Raw genomic sequence first — 16,767 nt, 5'->3', positions numbered from 1 at the left:
GTGCGCCACATTTTTCTCGTTAGCCAATCAGAGCAGACTGGGCTTTTTCAGGAGGGGGTCTTAAAGGGACAGGCGCTAAAATGAAGCGTTTCAGACAGAAGGTGAATGCAGGTATACTCAGACTGACAGGATGAGAAAAATAAAGTGTTTTTTTGAACATTAAAGCTGGGGTAGGCAGATTAGAGCAAATATGATTAAAAAACGTATTTTTATAAAACGGTCACTATATCCTGACTAGGGATGTCACGAGAACCGATACTTATGTTCCAAGTCTATGCCCAAATTCTAAAAAAGTGACGGTACTCTTCTTCTACAGTACCGAAGGTACCGTACGATGCCTGTAATGGTCATTGGTAGGGATTTGCTTTTACACTTCGACAACAAATCCTCTGCCATTTCTCAGTCTGTCAACTCTCTCGTCCCCGTGTGTGACACCTGCTATTCTGAGCTGACGGACCAGATGCATTGACGGTCAGTATGTAGAGTCCGTTGTCTGATTTCTGGTATCGTGACATCCCTAATACTGACAGTAGTGCATGAAAACAGGTAATCTGAAAGAAATCATGTGCCTCTGTGTCCTTCGGTGCTCCTAACGGCATCTGCAAGATTTCACAGACCGAAGGAAAACAACCAATCAGGGCCGAGCTGGAGCCTGCCGTCTCTTGAGCAGCTGTCCAATCACTCACAAACTCCGACCAAACGGTAAAGTAGGCAGCGCTGATCAAATGTGAATCAATATTCTGTTACTGTAATGCCTATTTCTCTCCTCAGATGTTCTCAGAATCATCTTGTAGTGTACTGTTTAGCTGCTAAATGAGACAGTTTGTGACCCGGCAGCCATGTTGAGATCAGTTGAGGAAACACCAAGCACCGCCCACCAGCCTTTTCTCTCAGAACACTTGAATTACAATATGCTGAAAGGTTATTATGGAATTTTTTTCCTCAATGATACCAAAAATATTCTTCCTACTGCAGGTTTAAGTTTAATTTGCTGAAAATGCCAGGTCCCATTTCAGATCCACTGCTGGTCTGTTAATGTTAACGTAGCCGGCTGTTTATCGGAGGTCGCCAGCCGGCTGTTATCGGAGGTCGTAGGAGTTGATCTGAAGGAAGATGAAGAAAGGTAGCGTCATAAATCCATCTTTAGTTTTGATGGTGAAAACGGGGGAACCACCATTCCTTGTTCACGTATTTTCATTTTATCATTTGTAGTAGTTTAGTAGTGTGTAGTGGTTTGTTATTATTTGACTGTTGAACACCACGACTGTGGTAACTTCCTTCCAGGCCGTTGTGGGATTTCACTGATAACCCCGAAACCTACATTTTCCCTCTCCTCACTTTAACTGCACCCCCTTCAGTTTTGTCACACCAGCTATTTCCCCCAGGCGTTGGATTTACCAAAATCTGGTGTGTGTGTGTGTGTGCTGTGGATGTGCGCATCTGATTAATCTGTGTGTGTGTGTGTGTGGTTCTCCGTCTCTTGTGGCCATTTGGCTGCCACAGCATTATAAACCACCAGACCTAATTCTCCCTCTGTGGGCCTTTTTCTGAATGTCAGGACTTCTCAAACGGTTTGATGACAGCCCCCCCCCCCCACACACACACACAGACACACACACACACACACACACACACATTACTTCCTTGTGAACCCCCATTTGTCAGGATTTTGTCCCAGAAACGACCAAATGAGAGGAATGTCATCGGCGGTGGTTTACGATGTTCCCACCGGTCTGGAGAACTGGTGGAATACCGTAAAATTGCGAAAGTTGTTTTGTGGATTTGGCAAATTGTTAAATACAGCAGGATGGCTTACAGGAATTTAGCAGGATGTATTTGTCTTTCTCACATTTCTAGCATTAGCTGTTTGGTTTTGGGTTGTTTTTTCTCCACAGTAAAACCAACTGTAGGGAAAACCAGACGACATTAACAAATCAGGCACCAACCCGGTTTTATAGGTCAGGGATGTGCTCCAAACTCTGAAATGAACAATTGAGAAGTCCTACAGTTTTGTGACGGGGCACAGCGATGCCTTTGATATTCAATTTAGTCTTCCTTGTATTGTTTATAGAGCTGCAGCTAATAATTAATCACTAAATCCTTTAGTCTGTAGTTTGACAGAAAAATAAACTGCTTTTTTTAAGGATCACACGATAAAGAAATTCTGGGCCGATACCGTCATTTAAAATAACAATTTGGCTGATACCGATGTTTTTGTGTAATTTAGTTTTTTGGTTATTTATTGCCCTGTTGTGCCGTAAAACAAAGATCTCTTCATTATGAAAGCTAACTGAGTTTTTTAAAGTCATTCAGCATTTCATTACACTGTCTTTGAATGAGCACAAATTCATATCATACAAATTTATGAAACATCTTTTAATATAACCTTTTTTTCACATAAAAAATATACATATATATTTAAATAACTGTATCAAAAGCCTTTTAGCTGCTATACAACTACCATACTCAATGAGAAGATGTTTCAGTAAATTATTTACCCCAACAAAAATATTTGTTTTGTGAAACATAAATGAAATGTAAAAGTGATTAGAAGCATAAGAGTTGTTTCTCACACATAGGATTTACTTGGGAGGGCCACCCCTTATATTAACGGACACTCAAGTATATCTGGCCACGCATTTTAGCAATTTCATTTTTTATCCGTCCGAGTGAACGCCGTCATCCTCGATCAATTAACTGGTGGACGAGGAGCGGATGAAGAAGTCCGCTCTGTCCGGGCTGAACCCGCGGTGAGACTACGGCGCGGCGGGACTACGGCGCGGTGGGACTTCGGCGCGGTGGGACTTCGGCGCGGTGGGACTACGGCGCGGTGGGACTTCGGCGCGGTGGGACGGCGCGGTGGGACTACGGCGCGGTGGCCCCCCAACATGCTGCTACACTCGAGACCGACAGAAAATAACCAACACGACATTTAGCCGGCACAAAATTGGAGAAAAGCAGCAAATTGTTATATTTGTGAAGCAATAACTAGTGGCTGTGTGGCAGTTTTGCATGATAATCTGAAAAACAATTGTTGTAGATTAATTTTCTGCATCTGTAAATAGTATTTAGAGTGGAAATACAATGAAATCTAATACACTTAATTGCTTGACACCTCCGCGATCTCCCCAAAGACCCCAAATAGGACCCTGAGTCGAACTTTGAGAACCCCTACTGTACGTCTGTGTTAGGATACAGTAGTGTGACACAGATTTGCTCTGACAGACGAGCTGCATTGGCTGTTGCTGCGTCTTTTCCGGGCCAGGGAAGTCAAGTCTGGTTGTCTTTAGTGTCGGGTGGCTGCCTCTATTGTCAGCACAAGATGGCTCCAGCCCTCCACTGTGACGTGTGTGTGCGAGTAATGCGTCCAGACAGGCAGAGTTGTGCGTGTATCTGCTATGAGTGTGTGTGTGTGTGTGTGTGTGTGAGTGTATGAATTTGGGTGTGCGAATAAGTGAAGGTTGTGTGCGCCCATGCGAGTGTGTTAGTGTACTCTGCAATGTGTGTGTGTGTGTGTGCTGTCGACTCAGCCTTTTCCAGCCAGCCCCTTACTCGCCTAACCCTCTAATCCCCATAATCCTCTCCTCTTCCCCCTCCTCTTTTTTTTTCTCCTCCCTTCCACCCTCATCTCTCCCGTTCCCTTCCTGTCTCCCACTCCTCTCTTATCTCTGCACATCCCTCTGTCTGTCTTTCATCTCCTATTATCCAGTCTCTTCTATATATAGGGGCATAGTGTGGTAAAGTTTGTTTCCATTTGTTGTCACGCAGATTGAATGGTCGGTGTATTTTTGACGACTGACTTCTGCTTTCAAATTTGAAACTACGGCCTTCTTTTCTTGTTTACGTGTTCAATAAATCTGGTAACCCTTTACTCATTTCCTCTTCCAGGCCGTGGAGAGAGAGCAGGTGGACGGCATTCAACCGAAGCTTCAGCACATCAACGCAGTGGGTCAGGGTCTGATCCAGAGCGCCGCCAAACACACCGACACCCAGGCGCTGGAGCACGACCTGGAGAGCACCAACCTCCGATGGAACTCACTCAACAAGCGGGTACGACTCCACTCTGTGACTCTCTGACGTGTGCTTTTTTAGACTAATAGGGCTTTTTCATTGGCACTTTTAGCGGTGCCAAGTCAAACCGTGCTGCATTGATTTGCGATTCCATTACCAGTTTTAGTGCGCGAGTTGTACCCAAGATGGACCACCTCCGGAGTCGTGCCAAAGCACCTGACCTGATAATGTTATGGCTGATCGGTGTTTATATACAGTATATATTATATTGACTTCCTTTCTCAATCACAACCGTCTTTCCTGTCCTCAGGTGGCAGAGCGCATCGCCCAGTTGCAGGAGGCCCTGTTGCATTGTGGGAAATTCCAGGATGCTCTGGAGCCTCTGCTAAGCTGGCTGAGCGACACAGAGGAGCTGGTGGCCAATCAGAAGCCCCCGTCGGCCGAGTACCGAGTGGTCAAGGCCCAGATTCAAGAACAGAAGGTACGAGAAGAACGATGAAATCAAACCAAGCCGTCTCTCAGAAATCCAAACAGAACTGAGAGATTTAAAGCTGAAAGCAGCTGAAGAGTCCTTTCTTTAGGTCATCAAGAGTTTGATTAGAAGTGTTTGTCATTCAGTTTCTGCTCCGATTTTTGGGGATGTGAAGCGGTTGATCATCAAGCACCCACATCCTCCTCTTTAAAGCGTCCTGCCAGCTTCCGGCTGTGGATTTGAATTTTATGGATTATTTTTTTTTTTTAAACATTATTGTGAGAAGCACTTCCTCTATTTATCAAACGGGTTGAATTGAGACGTTATTGGTATTCAAATGTCCTCAGTGTCCTTCAACCACAAACAATAGATATTTGAATGACAAACACACACACACACACACACACACACACACACACGGTCAATGATCCGTCTGCCTGGCATCCAAACGGCCCCAGTTGACCGTCTGCCAGTCAGACTGGCATAAAAACAGACACACACACATGTATAGTGTATTTGTATTGTTTTCAGAAACACACACACACACACACACCCTGTTCTCTGTTCCCTGTTTATCCAACACACACTTCCTGTGTTTGTGCACATAAGTGTGCTGCAGCCTCGACCAGCGATCAATCACACGTGTTTACATCCGTGACGGAGAGCGGTGTCACTGTCTGGCTGAGAAAGAGAGCATAAACTGTAAGAGAAGTGCATTCCAGAGGCTGAACCGAGCTCTTAGTTCAAAGTAGACCAGAGACCAGGAAGGAAGTACGCTCACGGATGTTGTTTTACTGATCTCGGAACAATTTAGTTAAGTGAATACGAGTTTGTTCTGTATCTACCTTTTAAAAGTAGCACCTACCCTTATTAAATGCTTAATAATTCATACAGATATCAGATAACCTCAGTCCAATGATGACCCATTGAAAAGTTTAAGAGCTACTAATTGATGAGCTTTGTATGATGCTTTCCTCAAAAACAAAGAGAAGGTTGATAATGTTTCTAAAAGTGTAAGTGTAGATGTAGATGTGCACACAAACGTTATCGTCTCCGACCAAAACTCCGCTGTCTCCCCTGTTCCCTCCGACCAAGCATGAACGAGCATCGCTCAAAACAGTGAGGAGACACACGACAGCTAAAAGCACAATATCACTCTATATTTCAGCTGCTTGGCAGTAATGTTAGCTGACCAGACGAAGGTCTCTCCATGAATCAAATGCTGATCCTAGTGTTGGCTTTTCCTGCCTCAGCCTCCCGACCGCGGCCGGAGGGAACAGGGGAGACACCGGAGTTTTGGTCAGAGACGATAACGTTTCTCTCTGTGGAGCCCCGTCACTTCACAAGACACGAGAAACCTCTGTTGGTCTGGAGGAGCTGCAGCAGTTATTTCTGCACAAACGTCCACCAAACTAACTCTTCTGCAGTGTGTAGTGTGCGAGCATGCACGTGAGAGTGGAGCGAATAAGTGAGAACGAGCGCGGTGTGTGAGTGAAGGCAGGCAGAGGAGCAGAGGAGCAGAGTACAGCAGAGACTCCGGTCTTGGAGACCAAAGCTACGGTCTCCCCCGCGTCCTCCGACCACGGCCAACACTGTTTAACAGACGGGCTTCACTAGATACAACCAAGAGGTTTTGGTGCTTCTGTGTAGTTTGTGTTGGAGTCTGAGTCTGAACAGCGTAAGCACACGTAAGCGCGCATGGGACATCGACCCGGAATGATTTATACGTGTAAGAAGTTAAAAACAGTTCCTTACAGTTTATTAATATTGACCGTGTCACATGTCCATATTGCACCAACTTCGATGCTGCACATCCTCGAGTCCTCAGAGATACACCCGCAAATTGTTAAGTAGATCAGATGAACTGTTCTGGAGATATGCGAAGGACACACAGACAAACAGACAGACAGAGACCCCTTGCTTTATAGTTTGATAACTGTGTGCGTTTCTCTTCCTCCAGCTGCTTCAAAGATTGTTAGATGACCGCCTGCCGACGGTGCAGATGATCCGCGCTGAGGGAGAGAGGATCGCAGCCACGGCGGACACTCAGGACAGGGAGAAGATTCAGACCCAGCTCCAGGAACTGGCAGAGAGATGGAATGACCTGCTGGACAAGGCCGGCGGCAGGTACGTGTCCTCTACAGTACAGCCGGGGCGCTGCAGGGGGGGGGAGGATGTGGGTATACGCTGACTTCTCTGTGAAGTGAGAAAAGAAAAGCAATCAATACTGAGGTATAGGGGATGTAAGAAAATATCAATACATGAGTATCGCTATATTATGCTTTGCGATACTGTATCTATTCTCCAAAATGCAGTTCTTGAATTGAATAATTGGGTATCACTGTAAAGCTGAGACTGTTGTGGATCCAATGAGTCCAAATGGGACTTTTTTTTACTCCGATTTTATAGATATGATGTGTCTTAATGACATTTTCCCTGAAATTAGATTTGAAAATAATCTCAATATATCACCTTGCCTACAGTTTAGCAATATATCACAATATATTGAATCCTTAGCCCTGTATCATGATACGTATCGTATCACCAGATTCTTGCCAATACACAGCCCTACTAAGGCATCATATTGCTCTCTTATGGTCGTCCTGGCACTCCTGACTTCCAGTTCTGTGTCTCTCAATGATTGTCGACACTTCAAAATGATCAATTCTGTCCGTTTTATCCTCCAAAAAGGCAACGCAGATAATATCACAGAAAGCTAAATATGTGGTTGGGGAGAGTAATCGGTGGTGTTCCTCAACAGCATGTTATCTTGTGGTTATTTCCTGTTTTCTTGTCTCATCCGTGTGTGGCTCTGATGAGCACCACCGTACTTAAAGAAAGAAAAGTATCATTACATTTGGTCTCTGTGGTCTGCGAGTCATTTCAGCAGCTTGTCTGTTCACTGGGGAAAGACACCATTCTTTGGGGGAAAACAAATTCACGCTCGCAAAGCACAGCGAAGAGGTTCGATATCTCAGTCGGACGATCTCCGTGTAATGTAGCGTCATAATACAGTCATAAAACATTCATGCCTCACAACTTTCTGTAAGGCATGATGCCTTTTGACTTATTACACTGTCTAGTGTGAACACTAACAACATCAATATAGTAAGCCTAAGCACACACACACACACACACACACACACACACACACACACACACACACACACACACTGCTTTCTTTATAAGCAGGTTGTGAGATGCTTTGATTTATACACACACACACACACACACACACACACACACACAAGAAAAGTCATTTTATCTGTTTATGAAATTCTTTAAAACTTACTAACATATCATAAAAATGTCATCAACATTTAATAAACTGTGTTTGTAAAGAAGACGACAGCTGTAAGACACAAAATCAGGTCCAAGTGCAGCAAAAAACTCTGAAAGCAATAAAATACCAATAAAATCTCCTCCTCCTCCTCCTCATCATGTCTTGGTATCTATGTCACCCCTCCCTTTCCCGTCCTTCAGACAGAGGCAGTTGGAGGAGCTGCAGGTTTTGGCTCTTCAGTTCCACGAAGCCCTGGAGCCGCTGGGAGAATGGCTGAGCGCCACCGAGAGACGCACGAGCTCCGCCGAGCCCATGGGAACCCAAACGGCCAAGATCAGCCAGCAGATCATTAAACACAAGGTACCGTCACAGATACCCCCCCGGCCTCAGGAAAAGGGTCACAAAGTTTGATTTGTATGTGTCAATGAGCAGGAGGCTGAATCCCAAAGGGATTAACAAAGGTTCAAAATGCACACAGTCCCCTAACCCAGAAAATACTGGCTGACAAGGTCTGAAATTAGCACCCGGGTAAATGTGAGTAAATTGTTGGCAGTGGCGGGTAAAATTGTCAGGACATCCAGGGCAAAGACTAGGGACGGGAATGGAGAATCGGTTCCTGTTGAAAAGGTTCGTAGTTGTCCGATTCTTTGGAGTCACATCCCACCGTGACTATTGATTTCTCTCATTGATGCTTTCCGACAGTTACGCACGCACAATGACGTAACGCCGTACACACGTTTGTTTTGGACCAGAGCCGAGGCGGAGGAAACAAAAACACTCAACAACCATATTTTTTTCCTTGATAACGCGATACTGTGAACAACAAATCCTTGATGAAATCGTCAGGAGGAGAGCTATTTAACATTAGCTGTTAGCAGCCGGTGGGAAGCACAGTCCTGCTGGGCTAAATAAAGGAGCTTACAACTAAAGTTAACAGAGGTTCTATTGAGTTACATTATGATGCATTCAATTCTGCTCTATTCAGTAAAAAAAATTGTGTTGGGCAAAGGTAAATTACAACGTTATCATGATGTGTTCAAATGTAATCATGTGTTTTATGCAAATAACCACTATAGTCTATAATGTCTATTTGTGATTTAGACCATTACACGGTTTTAAAAATAAACATTCTAAATGTGTCCCAGTTCATTTCCTGTTGCAGTGTACGTGAATGACATCAGCTGACAGGAAGTAACACATGGACCCAAGCTGTTGCCTAGCAATGCAATTCCATTTAAATGCACTAAAACGGAGCGTTTCAGACAGAGGGTGAATATACAAGTATATTCAGACAGACAGTATGAGGAAAATAAAGTGTTTCTTTTAACATTACATCATGTAAACATTTTCTAGTAGAAACACAAAATACAAGTATGAACCTGAAAATAAGAACGATATGGGACCTTTAAATATTGTTAGCATTGTGGTGCAGCCCCCCCCGCCTCCCTCCTGTTTGAACTGTAGCAAACACCGATGCAGTCAGCAGTGTTGATAAAATGCCCCTACACTCAATCTAATCCGGTGTAACTCAATGGAGAGATGCTGTTAGAGGAAGCTCGAGGCACGAGATCCACAAAGCAATCATTCACAACCCAAACACACTTTAACAGCTCATTCCTCCTTTCATTCATGCTCAGTTGAGTTTTTAGTTTGCATTTCAGTTGTCAAGTTTAAGTCATTCTGCTCATTCATTGATGTTTATGATTTCCTGTTATTCTATGATTTTTCATTTGCATGCTCATATTTTGAGTTTTTATCCATCTGTTTTTCTGTTGTTTTGCTGTTCTTATCTCACTTCCCTACACACACACACACACACACACACACACACACCTCCCAGGCAGTCCAAGAGGACGTGACCTCACACGAAGCTGAGGTCGGCCACCTCGAGTCCCTCAGCCAATCGCTGACCCCGCTCAGCTGCGCGGCCGACCGCAACTGGCTGAGCGAGCGCGTCGGGGCGGTGAGGTCGGGTCACTCGGAGCTCACCGATTGGTGCTCCAGGCGGGCGGGCATGCTGGAGCAGGCGCTGGCTAACGCTCAGCTGTTTGGGGAGGATGAGGTGGAGGTGCTGAACTGGCTGGCGGAGGTGGCTCAGAGGCTGGGGCAGGTCTCCGTCCAGAGCTACCAGCATCAGCTGCTGGCCGAGCAGCACAAACACACCCTGGTACGACTTCATCAACGCACCGAGTGACACATTGGCTGAGATCAGTAGTTAGTACATTTATTAGGGAAAGTGCTTCAGTATACATGTAGAACTGTAATAATATACATGAAATTAAACATTATATACAGTATGATATAACGGTAAATCAGGAACACACACTGTGTGAGTTGGATCATGACAGAATTTACATCAGAATTTCCTTCAGTACCTTTGTTATGTTACCTTTTTCTTCACTAGCACAAAAAACTCTTTTTGAACAGTTAATTAAAGGAAGCACGCTGTATTTTAGATTTTATTCTTGGAGCCGAGGAGCAAAAAATCTTTTATGTACTAGAGCAGGGCTCAGCAACCTGTGGCTCTTCAGCCCCTCTCCAGTGGCTCTCTGTGGATTTTTAAAAATGGAAATGAATAACTGTTTTTTTGTTTACATTTTCATTTTTATTTATCATTGTAGAAGGTCTGTGGTACAATGAAGTATTAGGAAAAAGTATTGGGGGAAAAAAAAGAAAATCTGAGATTACTAGAATAAAGTCATAGATTTACGAGATAAAAAGTCGTAATAATATGTTAATAAAGTCATAATATTATAAAGTAGTAATTTTACATGTTATTTTCTTTATTTCTCATAAAGTTATGACTTTATTCTCGTAATATTATGACTTTTTTTTCATTAAGTTATGACTTTATTCTCATTATATTACGACTTTTTTCTCGTAATATTACAACTTTATTCTGGAAATCTCCGATTTGTTTTCCCCTCAGTGTGGCCCTAATACGCCGTCGTACATTGTGTCTTTGGCCCTCACTGCATTAGACTTATATACTATATACTTAGACTATAAACTGTGTTACCTTCATCACAATGATCAAATGTTTTGCGGCTCCAGACGGATTTATTATTATTTTTTTGCCTAAAATGTCTCTTTAGATAGTAGAGCTTGCTGACTCCTGTACTAGAGGTTAACTCTCACTCTCATTGTCCCCTCAGTCTCTAAATGAAGAGATAGTAAGCAGGAAGAAGACAGTGGACCAGGCCATCAAGAATGGACAAGCCTTACTCAAACAGACCACAGGTAATCTCACACTCCTCGTCTTCTTCATCTTTTCCTAACCTGAATTCCTCTTTGAGTGGAAGTTTGGAGCATGGTTGGTACTGATGGATTCTTTAGGTTTTCTAGATTCATATGATACCAGTATCTTCACTCTAGCTTTAAAACTGAGCCGCTACAACCAAAAAATTGCAAGTTGCGTTAAAGAAATTAGTGGCGTTAAAAACAAATTTGAGTTTACGCATTATTATGGTGTTAACTTTGACAGCCCTACAATATTCTGAATCTTATGTTGTGAAGATTAGTGAGAGAATCACACTAGAAATAAACTGAAACAGTTTTCCTGTAGTTGGTGTAGATCTACATCCAAACCACACATTTTGACATCAGCGGTGAACCAAACTGTAACATCTGGTTTGCATCTCTCTTCTCATGATATTAGCCATGCTGACTGATAGCACTGTTAGCCGATTCATTGTTTGGTTTTTGTCATACTTTATTTTTTCCCTTTTTTCGAGGTTGTTTTCATATATGCAATTTACAGTTCATAATTACTATAGTTTATAAACCAATTTTTGAAGTAGTTCAGCTTAGAGACGAACACAATAAGTACACTAGGGAAAAGAACTTCAGCATTCAAAATTGAAATCAAATTAATAAAAGAAAAAAAAATAAAATAAGAAGAATAAAGAAAAAATAGAATAATAAATTAAAAAAGAATTATATTAATATTAATACAAAGAAAAGAAAAGTAATAATAATAAATTAAATAAACAAATAAGTTAATAGAAAAAAAGAAAGAAATTCATTGTTGGTCTACCTCGTGAATACACTTTCTATGCCTCTGCGCTGACGAGAGTCGTGGCCGGAGTACGTATTTGGGTTGTCCGTGCGTCCGTCCATCCCATTCTCATGAACGCGATATCTCAGGAACGCCTGGAGGGAGTTTCATTACATCTGGTACAAACATCCGCTTGGACTTGAGGATGAACTGATTTAGATTTTGGACAAATGTCTTAACAGGATAGAATGATGAAGTGATGACATTTTGGACAGACACGGATGTAAACTGCAACCTGACTGGTTTAGTGGAGGCGTACAACCACGAGGCGGTGATTCTAGTTTAGACAAATGTTGTGGCCGTGAGAGGTACGCAGAGCTGTCAACATGAGGGCGCTGTGAGATGTTTGGAATAGTGAATTTTATGAGAGAATTAAGACCCATATGTAAGTTTACACATAGGAAGGAATTTGACTTGACGTGTTTCAATAGTTGACTCTAAATACAGCACACAATTCCGAAAAAATTTACCTCACTGTGGCTGCCGCTCACACCGATGAGCTTTATGACAGCATCAGGACAGTTCATGAACCAGACCTGCTTGTCCTCCTGCAGGTGAGGAAGTTCTCCTGATCCAGGAGAAGCTGGACGGCATCAAGTCTCGCTACGCTGAGATGACGGCCAGCAGCAGCAAGGCCCTCCGCACCCTGGAGCAGGCCCTGCAGCTGGCCACACGATTCGCCAGCGCCCACGACGACATTAACCAGTGGCTGGACGGCGTGGAGGCGGAGCTCAACAACGTGGAGCCCGACGCCACGCCCGCCTACCAGGAAAGACAGAAGGTGGGTGGAGTACGAGATAGATATCCATTTATTTTCAGAGTATTTTGAAGAACTTAGATTTTTTTTTTCTACAATAGACACTGTAAAGAACATCTTCATTAGAAACTTTTTTGGACATTTTTCGGACATTTTTCTGATATTTTTCAGCTGTTTGTCGGACTTTTGTTCTGCCTTTTTACAGATATTTTTCAGACATATGTCAGATTTTTCAGACTTTTTTTCAGAATTGTTTCAGACCTTTTTCGGACAGGTTGGACTTTTCTTTGGCCTGTTTTTGGCCATTTTTCAGACTTTTAGGACATTTTTCTTTTATTTTTTTCAGACTTTTTTCAGATATATGTTGGAATTTTCTTCTACCTTTCTTGAAACTGTTTTTGGACATTTTCTGCCTTCTTTTGGACATTTTTCGACCCTTTTTTCTCACTTTTTTTAGACTGTTTTCGGACATATGTTGGACTTTTCTTCGGCCTGTTATTGGACATTTTTCAGACTTTTTTCAGACTTTTTTCGGACATGTTGGACTTTTCTTCTGCAGCCTTTGTGTCTTTACAATACACCGTTAAACCGTTCAGCTTTTTGCAGGCAGTTTAATTACAGCAGTGACAGTATTTATATGTAATGGTTTATATGTTTCACTATTTCACACAACATTCATTGCTTCCTGGTATATTATTATTAACTCTGGCTGTGAGTCACTTCGTTCAAAACGCGTGTTTGTGACAACAGAATAAGAATCCATATCTATCCATTGAATCAGTTCCCTCGTACATTTCATGGATTTGTGTTAAAAAGGAGTTATTTTTATGGTGAAGATGCAGTTCTTCTTTTGCATTATTTCGTTTTGTTTCAGCCATTTGAAACAAGTAACTCCTGCTTTACTTTAATGATTGACGGGGCTCTTGAGTGACTGTACGTAACCGATGTGTTTTTTTGATAAAACTTTAATCATCCACATGTAAAAGATGATTTTTTTCCCATAATAGAATAAATAATATTATTTGAACAGAACAAGTCATTTGGTGACAGCTCCAGTCTGTAATGACATTTGCAGCCATTCCAATAACAACCCACCCGCGGTCGAGTTACCATAGTAACATTGATTTCTTGGAACTCAATAACAGTTTGTAAAAGCTATTGAAAATTATTGCCATGTAATGTGTTGCTGCTTTCCAGTTCTTTCACTCTACAATGACATTTTCAGCTTCCATTTAATATGCTTCCAGTTTGCCACAAGTACCGCAGCAGAAAACACTTTGTGATACACCGGGTGCCGTTTAGTCACGTTTTTTCACGTTTAGTCCTTATTTAAGCATGTCTTTCTCACTTGTTGCAGCTTTTGCTTTGTAAAACTAATCCTTCACTTTCATATTTACAGGAGCTGAAGAAAGTGTCGGCAGAGAAGCGGCTGGTGCTGGACACGGTGAACGAGGTGGGCAACGCCCTGCTGGATCTGGTGCCGTGGCGGGCCCGCGAGGGCCTGGACCGTCTGGTCGCCGACGCCAACCAGCGCTACCGCCAGTCTGATGAAACCATCACTCAGCGGGTGCAGCTGGTACAAGCTGCCATCCAGAGGTCACAACAGGTACTGCAAAGCGGTTTTTAAATGTGTAAACATGAATTGCTGTTGAGCCATTAGATTAGTCTTAAAACCTGCTTAAAACTCCTCATTTCAGTACGAGGAGGCGGTGGATGCAGAGCAGGCCTGGGTCAGGGAGACGGAGCGTAAATTGGCGTCTCTGGGGCCCCTGAGCCTGGAGCCTGACGTGACGGTGGCCCAGATGCAAGTGCAGAGAGCCTTCAACATCGACATCATCCGACACAAAGACACCGTGGATCAGCTGCTCAGCACCAGAGACGACATCCTGGAAACCTGCAGCGACACCCAGAAAGACGCACTGATAGTGAGTCACTGACAGAGGATTTAGAAGAAGAGACTTACATTCATCAGTGACAGGGGGAAGGGATGGATTGAGTGAGAATAGAAAGGGAGGTACACGATGCAGAAACATCACTAATATCTTCATGTCTTCATCTTTCCTCTTCTTCTTCAGGTGAAGACGGATTCTCTCAGCGATCGTTACGATGCGGTGAGCCAGAGCCACAGTGAGCGCTTCTCAGCCCTGGAGCAGGCCCAGGTTTTAGTCGCTCGGTTCTGGGAGACCTACGAGGAACTGGAGCCATGGCTGGGCGAGACCGAACCCCTTATCACCCAGCTGCCGCCGCCAGCCATCGACACGGACGCTCTCCGGCTGCAACAGGACCAGATGAGGGTGAGCGAGGATATAGAATGTTTTTTCCTTTCATCTTTCCAACTAAAATGTGTATATTTATTTATTAATATTTACTAGGGCTGTCAAAGTTAACGAGATAATAACGCAACTTGCGATTTTGAGGTTGTAGCAGGCTCAGTTTTAAAGCCAGAGTGAAGATACTGGCATCATATGAAACTAGAACAGCCATCCTATATGTAAGTATCTCAACTATATAGAAATCCATCGATACCAACCATGTCATACTAGCTTGTTGCAAAGGAGGCTAAATAACGCTCAGAAACTTAAGCTAAATTTTGGCGAAGAAAAACTGTCATGGCCATCTTCAAAGGGGTCCCTTGACCTCTGACCTCCAGATCAGTGAATGTAAATGGGTTCTCTGGGTACCCACGAGTCTCCCCTTTACAGACATGCCCACTTTATGATAATCACATGCAGTTTGGGGCAAGTCATAGTCAAGTCAGCACACTGACACACTGACAGCTGTTGTTGCCTGTTGGGCTGCAGTTTGCCATGTTATGATTGGAGCATATTGTTTTATGCTAAATGCAGTACCTGTGAGGGTTTCTGGACAATATCTGTCATTGTTTTGTGTTGGTAATTGATTTCCAATAATAAATATATATAAAGCAGCATATTTCCAATATTGATAAGAGTATTAAATACTTGACAAATCTCCCTTTAAGGTACATTTTTATCACTAAGTTGTGATTAATCGCAATTAACTACGGACAATCATGCAATGAATCGCGATTAAATATTTGAATCGCCTGACAGCCCTCATTTTTACACTTTCTTCATTTCCTTTTGCCGCCTCCAGCTGATCAGGGAGTCGATCGCAGAGCACAAGCCCCACATCGACAAGCTGCTGAAGATCGGACCCCGGCTGGCCGAGCTCAGCCTCCAGGAGGGGGCCACGGTGACGCGGCTCTGCACCGAGGCCGAGAGACGTTACCTGGCCATCAAAGAGGGGGTCAAAGGTCGTGCAACGACCCTAGACGAGGCAGTGTCCCAGTCTGCACAGGTACGTCACAGAGGACTAATCGCTAACGGTGTTTTAACTGCAGACCTGGGTCTAATGAGTTCTATTATTTAATCTACTTGGGTACCAGAAAGCCAGAAGGCTTCGACGGGAGTAGTTTGAAAGTCAATTCAATGAACGTTAAATGACATTTTGTGCATGAATTGACCTGATTAGCTAAACGACACACACCCATTTGCCTCAGTGCAGAGTGAAGAATTTGTAGATTGGAGCAAATGAGTAAATGCCGTTTGGCCCAGGTCTGTTTACAGCTTGTTAGACGGCGTCTGCAGCCCCCAGACTGACTCAATGTGATTATGAAGCAGCATGAGTTCTGTGTTTGTGTTTGCGTCTGCTGCTCGGAACGAAATGATAATGAGGATTTATCGTGCACAGTCACGAGTTCAGTGAAAGTTTGATTTTGATTTCTAGACTTCTTTCTTTACTTTGTGTTTTGTATAATTTAACTTTAGTTTATATTTTATTAGTAAGAGCTAATACATCCATCTAGCAGTGTTTAGTAGAAATGTACCTATAACAAAATGTATCATTTAGACTTTTCTCTTATCACATCATGTCGTCTTTTAGTGCTAGTCATCGCCACGGATATTTTACTCTCTCTTTGCACTTCATCTCATGAGACATCATGCCGCCGTCGATATTGCCTGACAGTTTGTACTCTGTGCATGTCTCTGGTTTAACTCATGATATTGTTTCTCCACCCCCCCCCCACCCATCAAACCAATTCATGTATCGCTCCCTCTCTTCCTCCACCTGCACTTCATCCCTCCTCCCTCCATCCTAAACCACCCACCTCCTTGTCTCTCCTCCCTCATCCTTTAAACCTTAATCTCCGTCATCATCACGTCCAC

General features: G+C 43.2%; 1 protein-coding gene across 1 annotated transcript in view; it reads left to right on the top strand.

The window, feature by feature from the left end:
• Nucleotides 1–16,767, top strand: part of macf1a (microtubule actin crosslinking factor 1a) — a 177,229-nt gene that overhangs the window by 122,259 nt on the left and 38,203 nt on the right. The window contains 11 exon segments of the mRNA XM_037794207.1: nt 3,889–4,050; nt 4,322–4,492; nt 6,444–6,610; nt 7,967–8,126; nt 9,607–9,933; nt 10,922–11,006; nt 12,378–12,604; nt 13,980–14,186; nt 14,278–14,505; nt 14,656–14,874; nt 15,695–15,898. Coding sequence (XP_037650135.1) covers nt 3,889–4,050; nt 4,322–4,492; nt 6,444–6,610; nt 7,967–8,126; nt 9,607–9,933; nt 10,922–11,006; nt 12,378–12,604; nt 13,980–14,186; nt 14,278–14,505; nt 14,656–14,874; nt 15,695–15,898 — 2,157 coding nt within the window.

This window comes from Sebastes umbrosus, chromosome 15, assembly GCF_015220745.1.
Source record: "Sebastes umbrosus isolate fSebUmb1 chromosome 15, fSebUmb1.pri, whole genome shotgun sequence".
NCBI classification, from domain to species: domain Eukaryota; kingdom Metazoa; phylum Chordata; class Actinopteri; order Perciformes; family Sebastidae; genus Sebastes; species Sebastes umbrosus.
This window is presented reverse-complemented; position numbering and strand designations above follow the sequence as displayed.